An 8481-nucleotide genomic window follows, 5' to 3' on the forward strand; every position below is an offset into this window, starting at 1 on the left:
CAATTGCGCGAGCGTGTGGTGCAATTGCACGAGCGTGTGTGTCTGCGGGCAGGCACACGCGCTTGGTGCAATTATGCACATACCAGAGCACGAGCGCGTGTGCCTGCAAGTGAATGAGTGCAAGTTCACGGGCACACATGTGCACGAAAGCGTGCAAATGCATGCACAATAGTGTGCATACTTGCACGTGGTGGGGGAGTGGGAACAAATAGCCGCCATCAGACCTCTCCGGTAGCACGAGAGCCGTTTATTGCCCGAGACGCGCCGTGCAGCCCGCGGGAGGGGAATCAATAAGGCAGATGGCAGCGATTTAAAGCTCAGTGGGGGTTTGGGAGGTTCCGTGCCCAAGCAGGGGGCAGCTGGGCCTAACCCCGTTCATGCTGCACCCCGACAGGGGCAGTGGGGGCCCAGGTGGCCTCCCCAAAGGTGCTGGCCCCCCCGCCGGGGTCCCGCTCCTCGTAACCAGGGTTGCGGCGGCCGGGGGCCAGGCGGCAGAAGCAGCCCCCCGGTGACCCCGAGTAGTGAGCCAGGAGGGCGGCCACGCTGGTAAACTCGGCGTTGGAATGCTGCGGGTGCCGGGAGAGGGGAGAGGTGAGCCCCCCATGCACCCCAGAACTGAACACACCCACGGACAGAACCGCCTGTGTACTTGGTGCACCCACAAACCGCATGCTCCAACGCATGAGTGCGCACATGAATCAAGTGCACTCACACACCTGTTGCACCCACATCGTGATGCGCCTGTGTCGATGCACCCTGTGCACGGATACACCCGCAAATCTAATGCACCGGTGCACCCACAACTCAAATGTAACCATGAATTAGACTCACACCAAGCATCCATGCACAGGCACACTTGTGTCCCGCAACTTGAATGCAACCGTGACCAGGGCACCCGTGAATCGGACTCACACCAGTGTGCCTGTGCGCCCACAAATCAAATGTAATTGCACACCGAAGCACGGATACTCCCATAGCCCACACCCACTGGTACCTGCGCACCAGTGCACCCACAAATCAAATGTGCCCATGCACCAATCCCCCTGTGCACCCACACATAGGTGTGACCACGAAGCCTCTGTGCACCCATGTGCTTAGGACGCAAATGCTTTTACGCACCAGACTAACCATGCACCGATGCACCCAAACACCTGTGCACAGGTGCAACCGTGAAGCAAATGCACCTGTGCACCCCTGCAGTAAATGCACATACACCCCAGTGCAGCCATGCACAGATGTTACAAATGCACTTGCACCCTAATCCACTGATGCACCAAATGCAGTTCTATGATGCACCAAATGCACATACACCACAGCGCGTCTGTGCACCGATGCACCAAATGCAGTTCTACAATGCACCAAATGTACTTACACCCCAGTGCATCCATGCACCGCTGCATCCACACACAGACACATCAAATGCACTTACATCCCAGTGCATTCACACACCGATGCACCAACGTATTTCAAGCATGGATGCACCAAATGCACTTATATGATGCAACAAACGCACTTACACCTTAGTGCATCTGTGCACCAATGCACAAATGCAGCTCTACGATGCACAAAACCCACTTACACCCCAGTGCGTCCGTGCCTGGTTGCACCAAATGCACTTACACAGTCCATCAAATACACTTACATCCCAGTGCATGCATGCACCGATGCATCAAATGCACTTACATCCCAGTGCATCCATGCACTGATGTATTCCAAGCATGGATGCACCAAATGCACTTACACCCTAGCATATCCATACCCTGATGCACCAAATGCAGCGCTATGATACACCAACGCACTTGCACCCCCAGTACATCCATGCACCAGCGCATCCATGCGCAGCCGCATCAAATGCACTTACCCAGGTGCAACCGTGCACCGCTGCAACTTGCAAAGCAAACACACCCGTGCACTCATGCACCCAACGCCCCCGCCCGTGCCGCCCCCACGCAGGCCCTCACCTCCACGCAGAACCTGCCCTGCTGGGTCCGGAACAGGCAATAGGGGACAACGCCGCAGGGCGCGCGCACCCACAGGCACCAGCGCTTAGGCAGCCCGGGCTCCGGGCGCAGCAGGAAGGCGCCAGGGACGTCCCGCCGCAGCAGCGCGATGCCACTGTCCCTGGGGAGGGGACGAGGCGGTGGGTGGGCGCAGGGAGGGCAGGGGGGATGGCAGCAGGTTGGGACCCCCTGTGTGCTCACCTGGAGATGCCAGCGAAGGCCCAGACGCTCTCGGCGAGGACGCTCTCGTTTTCAGGAAGGAAAGCCAAGCTCCTCGCCCCTTTGCTCTCCCATCCCACTGCTGCTGCAAGAGCCCATTAATCACAGAATCCCAGAATGTGAGGGGTTGGAAGGGACCTGGAAAGCTCATCCAGTGCAATCCCCCCATGGAGCAGGAACACCCAGATGAGGTTACACAGGAAGGTGTCCAGGCGGGTTGGAATGTCTGCACAGAAGGAGACTCCACAACCCCCTGGGCAGCCTGGGCCAGGCTCTGACACCCTCACCCCAACAAGTTTCTTCTCATATTTAAGCAGAACCTCCTGTGTTCCAGTTTGCACCCATTGCCCCTTGTCCTGTCACTGGTTGTCACCAGCAGAGCCTGGCTCCATCCTCCTGACACTGCCCCTTTCCATATTGATCCCTAGGAATGAGTCCCCCCTCAGTGTCCTCTTGTCCAGCTCCAGAGCCCCAGCTCCCTCAGCCTTTCCTCACACGGGAGATGCTCCACCCCCTTCAGCATCTTCATGGCTCTAATCCCCAATTTGCCCCCCAAAAACCACAAACTCAGGGTTATGCGTCCTCCCCGTGCCTCAGTTTCCCCTCTGGCACTCACCGGCGTCGCGGGGTGGCTGGTGGAGCTGGCTCTCGGCCCCGCAGTCCCGGTAAGCGCCCGAGCGCAGGACTTTGCTGCGGATGGCTTTCTTGCGCACCAGCACCGGGGAGCAGTAGGGGTTCCCCGGGCGCCAGGCTCTGCCCTCCGCCTCCGCCCGCCGCTCCTGCAGGATGGAGGAGCGAGGGGAGTTTCGGGGGTGCCCGCCGGGTGAAATATGGTGCAAAACACAGCGCAAAGAACTGGTGAGCAAAAAACGCTGCTCATAAAAATGCTGTGCAAAACACCTGGCAAAACAACGCGTCACAAAAGTAGTTGTGCAAAAAGATTGTCGTGCAAAAATGCACCGCAGAACACCTTGCAAAAAATGCCATGCCAAAAAACACTACGTGAAACAACATGCAAAGAACACCATGAAAAAAATGCCGTGTCGAAAAAGTCATGCAAAAAAACACCATGTGAAAAATTGCCGTGCAAAGCACTATATACAAGGTGCTGTGCAAAATAGCGCCATGCAAAAACGCTTTGCAAAAAATGCCGTGCCAAAGAAGTCCATGCAAAACGCTATGCAACGATCACCAGGCAAAAAAAACAACATGTAAAAACAATGCCATGCTAAATGCCATGCAAAGAGTGTCCTGCAAAACACCGTGCAAAAAATCCTGTGCAAATACCATCGTGCAAAAAGCTGCTCAGCAAAAAGTGCCCTGGCACTATGCAAAGAAACACCGCACCAAAAAAGGCTGTGCAAGAAAATGCCCCGTGAGACACTATACAAAAAATACTGTGCAATAATATGCCGTGCAAAGCATCACACAAGAAGAAGCTCCGCAAGAACTGCCGGGCAAAACACAGTGCAAGAAGCTCTGCAGAAAGTGCTGTGGACATAGCGCTGTGCAAAGAAATCTTGTGCAAAAGAAAAGGTCGTACAACAAAAGCCATGGAAAAACGTGCTGTGCAACAACACGCCGTGCAAATTGTGGTGCAAGAAAAGGCCATGCAAAAACGCCGGGCAACAGCCAGCGGTGCGGCACCCAGCACCCTGGCCGGCTGCACCCACCCCTGCGCCCAGGGAGCCCAGGCCGGCGGGCGCGGGCAGGCGGCGGAAGGACACGAGGGCGTTGACGTTGCGCGACACCTCCTCGGGGTTGAGGGGCTCCCGCAGCACCCCGGCCCCCGCGGGCTCCCCCTCGCCCGCCTGCTCCTCGGGGTGCGCCAGGAGGTAGCAGAGCTGGAAGGAGCGGCAGAGCAAGAGGTGGAGGGTCTGCACCTGCGGGAGGCAAGAGAAGCTAGGTGCAAATATTAAAAATAATAATAATAGGGGGTTTGGGGGGGAATAAGGGGGTTTGGGCCACGCACCTCGCTTGGGGGCCCCACGAAGAGGTGGCAGAAGAGGGGGCTGGCGGGGCTGTGGGGGTTGCGGGCCACAAAGGCGAACTGGCGGTCGGCGTGTCGCCACGTGCTGTACAGGATCCGGCGCAGAGCGTGCGCCATCAGCAGCGTCTGCGGGGACAAGGTGGGGTGGGGGGTCACTGGGACCAAGCGGCTCCGGACCCCCCTGGGGTGCAGGCGATGCCGGGGTCACCCTGTTTGCACGGCAGGTTGCAAATGTGCAGCAGGTTGCAAATGTTTGCAAGTGCAAAGTAGGTTCCCAAGCAAAAAGCAACGCTCAGGGTGGTGCAACCTCCTCCCCAAAGCACCTTTCCAGCCCCCCCCAGGACCCATGGGCCCCCCAGTAGCCCATACCTCCCCGTCAGCGCCGTAAACCTTCAGCCCCTGCAAGCTGAACCTCAGCACCACCGACCTCCTCCTGGGACAGTCCTGGTTGGGAGACGTGCAGCATTTTGGGTCGAGTCCAGGCTGGGCCACCCAGGGGTCCCCCCCGTTATTTGGGGTCCCCCCCATTTCCCAGCAAGGGGGAGCAGCGGTGGGTGCCCGACCTTCAGCGCCCGCAGCTGCTCCTCCAGCCGCCCCGCTTGCTGCTGCAGGTCCAAGTCCTCCACGGTGAAGGAGCCCACGTACTGGGGGGGACACAAAAACCCACCCGCATCAGCAACAACCCCCCCGAGATGCTGCAAATACCCCCCCCAGAGCAACCGGACCAGCCCGAGATGGTGGGTTGGGGGGTCACGGGGATGCACCGGCACCCAAACCCCATTTTGGGGTGTCGTGTCCCCCCTGTGGGTAAATCACCTCAGCCAGCTTGGTGATGCTGCGGGTTCGCTGCGGGGGGGGCGCAGGATCCGGTCCCCTCCCGTTTGCCGGCTTCTTCTTCATGGCAGCGCGGTTTGGGGGTGAGGGTCGGAGCAGGACGGGGTTAAGTGGCTCAGGTGCCGCATCCGAATTATCCGGAGCCGCCCAGGGTGGTGGGGAGTGCAGATCTGGCCCCTGGGCAGGGTCCCTGTGAGAAAGGAGGGGACAGACACAAACTGTCCCCACTGTCCCCCGTTTCCAGCCCACTGAGCCCTGGGGAGATGCTGCAGTCACCATACAGTGCTCCCCAATTCCTGACTGCAGCACAGGTGTCCCCAAGTGCCACCTCAAAGCAGGGGGTCCCTCTATACTAACCCAAATAAAATGGTCCCCAAGTGCTGGCCCCAACCGCAATGTCCCCATCCTGAGCATCACTGAAGGGTCCCTATGTCCCACTCCCTGACACGAGTGTCCCCACATCCCGACTCCAGCAGATGGGACCCCTATGTCCCCAAGTGCCACACAAGGGTCCCCACGTCCCCACGTCCATCCAAGTGTCCCAGCAGCCTGTCCCCAAGCATGGCGCAAGGGTCCCCACATCCTACCCCCAAAAGCAATGTAACTAACCCAAATCCTCACTCCAAACATAACACCTGTGGTCCCCATGTCCCAGCCCCAATGAAACCCAAGTGCCCCTGTGTTCTGACCCCAAAAGCAGTGTGGCCGCCCCCAAATCCCCACCCCAGACGTGACACCTGTGGTCCCCACATCCCAGCCCCAACGAAACCCAAGTGTCCCCACGTCCTGACCCCCAGCAAGATTTTGGGGTGCCCTCCACCCTGTTTCCCCCCCACATGCTCTGTGCCACTTCCCGTCACCCACACAGCACCAAGGTCCCCGTGGCTGATCCCCAAAGCCCCAGCGATGGGGGCAGCAGGTTTGGGGGTGCTTTTTCAGTCAGAGGGACGCACCCAGCCCCTCTCCAGCCACTCAAAGCGGTTTTGTCCCCCCCAGCTGAGACTGGCGCAACTCGTGTCACCGTCACCGAGGCTGCGTCGCAGCCACCTGGGTGCAAACACACTGCAAAGGGGGGACACGGCAGCTCTGAGCGCGTCCCCACGGCGTGGTGGGGGCGACGGTGCCCCCATTCCCTCTGCAAGCCCAGGGTCGCCCCTCTCCTTTCTGGCACAATTTGGGGGGTCTTTCCTCCCCAAGCCCCCCAGCCAATCCGCAGGCAGGCAGCCCCCAAGCCCCACCCCCTGTTTCCCACGCTCCATTTATCAATGGAGCCCCCCAGCCCCCCTGGAGGTCCCCAAGGGAGAAATGCCGACCCCAAAATTCAGGATGCGGAGGGGCTGTGACACCCAAACACCAACCATCCCTGGGCCCCCCAGCCCCTGGGCCCCCCCTCCAGCTCACAGGCACCTCACGCTTGAGCGGCTCCAGAGAAACGCAGGCGAAATATTCCCCCGCTCCGGCTCCCGGCCTTCGCCGCTCGCTGTTTTTCCGTCGCCGGTCGTTGCGGCTGCTCCGGCGGCTGCGGCACAAGGATGCTCGGCCCGTGGGCATCAGGCCCTGGGCAGCAGCCAGGCCCGGGCGAGCCCGAGCCCACGGTGGGCACGGGGCAGCAGGCGGCAAACTCGCATTTCCTGCCTCCGATCTGCCCGCGATGAATCACCGCAATTTACCTCCCCGGTTTTCTCCGTTTCTTGGAAGCGCCGGCGAGCAGGAACGCTCGGGCTTTTTGGAAAACGCGGCTGCAACTGGTTTTATTTTCCTCTCTTGTTTTCTTGTCTCTCCTACAGCGTGCCCAGCGGAGAAGCGTTTTCTAACCCTGACACGCACACACGTGTTCGCTCACTCGCCGCCCCCTGCCCTGATGCGCAAACCCTTTTTCACCCCAATTTCTGAATTCCCTGGGGAGTTTTGCCCAGCGCTGTCTGCTTTCACCAGAATTAAAATAAAGGATGGTTCAGACCTCACTGCAAGCCAAGAGCCTCAGGTCCCCAAAATCCTCCTGCCGGCCAAACGCATAGGGAAAATAAAAGCTGCCCCCAACCCCAGGGATGCGCTTGGCTCCTGGAAAGCAATAATTTGGGGAGATGGGGTCTGACCCCATGGGGGTGCACCCAAAAGTCCCTGTCTGACACCCCAGTGCTCCTGGGGTGCGAGGAAAAGGGTCCGAAGCGCAGTGTTCAAACCTTGAGTCACCGCCAGCGCCGGCTGCTCTGAGACGCCGCGAGATGCCCCGGCAGAGCCGCCGGAAGAGTCGACAGCGTAGAAACGGCAGAAAATACAGAATAAAAGCAGGACAGATGGAGCTGAAGAAATAACATAACGGAGCCCGGTCTGGCCAGGAAGCGGAGACGGGGGAAGAGCGAGCACTGGAGACGGGGGAAGAGCGAGCACTGGAGCCGGCGTTTGCTCCACCAGCGACGCTGCCGTGGGCTGGAGATGGTTCTGTTCAATCCCAGTTGGTGCTGCCGGGAGGTGAGGATCGGTCCTTTGGATCAAACACAACCAGACCTCCGGCTTTCTTTTGTTTGGCAGAATTCACCTAATGAGCAATTAAAACCACAGCTAAAGAGCTTGGTGACGATCAATAGCTCTTTTTAACACAGTGCTCTAATTTGAGGTGCCCTGCAGCAGAATTACACCATGCTCACATGTGAAAAAGAACGGGTGTTAGCCAGACCAATATTTTAATATCCATGGGGTTGTTGGTGTGGGAAGGTTATTGGGAAGAGGGAGGTCACGAAACACCCCGCAGCTGGGTGAGGATTCCTCACCCCCATAAATAACTTACCCATGAGAGAAGCTGCTTCTCAAATGTGTCTCACCTGGAGGAAAGCTCCAACAAACCTCAGTGTTTTGGTACAAGTAGCCCTAGGAAAGAGCCATTAACTAACGATTCTAATTGCTTTACAGCCCTGTGGATTTACTCTTAGATGGGGGCTTTCACTCAGTTCCATATCAGCTGTGATTTTCCTTAACCTGCTGTTTGCACCCTCCTTACAGAGCTGTGAACAATTTAGGGCATTTCTACAAGTTTTTTAAGCTCCCAGTCATTAGTGGCAGCACACGGGGATGGCAACTGAAAATAATACATTCTATAAGACTATTCTATCTTTTTTTTTGGCATTTTACTTCTGGAGGTACTTCTACTCCTCTCTGCACGGTATGTGCAAAGTTCTTTGCAAAAGCACGTTAACGAGAAGCCTGTCAGGTCACATTGAAATCACCAGCCGTGCCCTGTCTGAGGGAGGGACAGACGTGGCACAGTGTTTTGCAGCGTGTTTTGCACACTGGCTGCTGAGCAGGGCATGGAGGGGAAGATTTCTGCTGGTTTTTTGTCCTCACTGTCCACTGACAGGAATCACAGAATCCCAGAGTGTCAGGGGTTGGAAAGGACCTGGAAAGCTGTGCATCCAGTGCAATCCCCCCATGGAGCAGGAA

At 57.9% G+C, this 8481-nt stretch overlaps 1 protein-coding gene across 1 annotated transcript; it reads right to left on the reverse strand.

Moving 5' to 3' along the window:
* Positions 1-365: 365 nt before the first annotated feature.
* Positions 366-5109, reverse strand: SH2D5 (SH2 domain containing 5; the record flags this gene model as incomplete). The annotated part of the gene is made up of 9 exons (XM_080358870.1): positions 366-566; positions 1962-2121; positions 2202-2304; positions 2836-2998; positions 3893-4102; positions 4192-4335; positions 4579-4653; positions 4773-4853; positions 5026-5109. 9 exons carry the CDS (start codon positions 5107-5109, stop codon positions 366-368), a joined length of 1221 nt encoding a protein of 406 aa, XP_080214996.1.
* Positions 5110-8481: the final 3372 nt, after the last annotated feature.

This window comes from Nesoenas mayeri, assembly GCF_963082525.1.
Source record: "Nesoenas mayeri genome assembly, chromosome: 24".
NCBI lineage: Eukaryota > Metazoa > Chordata > Aves > Columbiformes > Columbidae > Nesoenas > Nesoenas mayeri.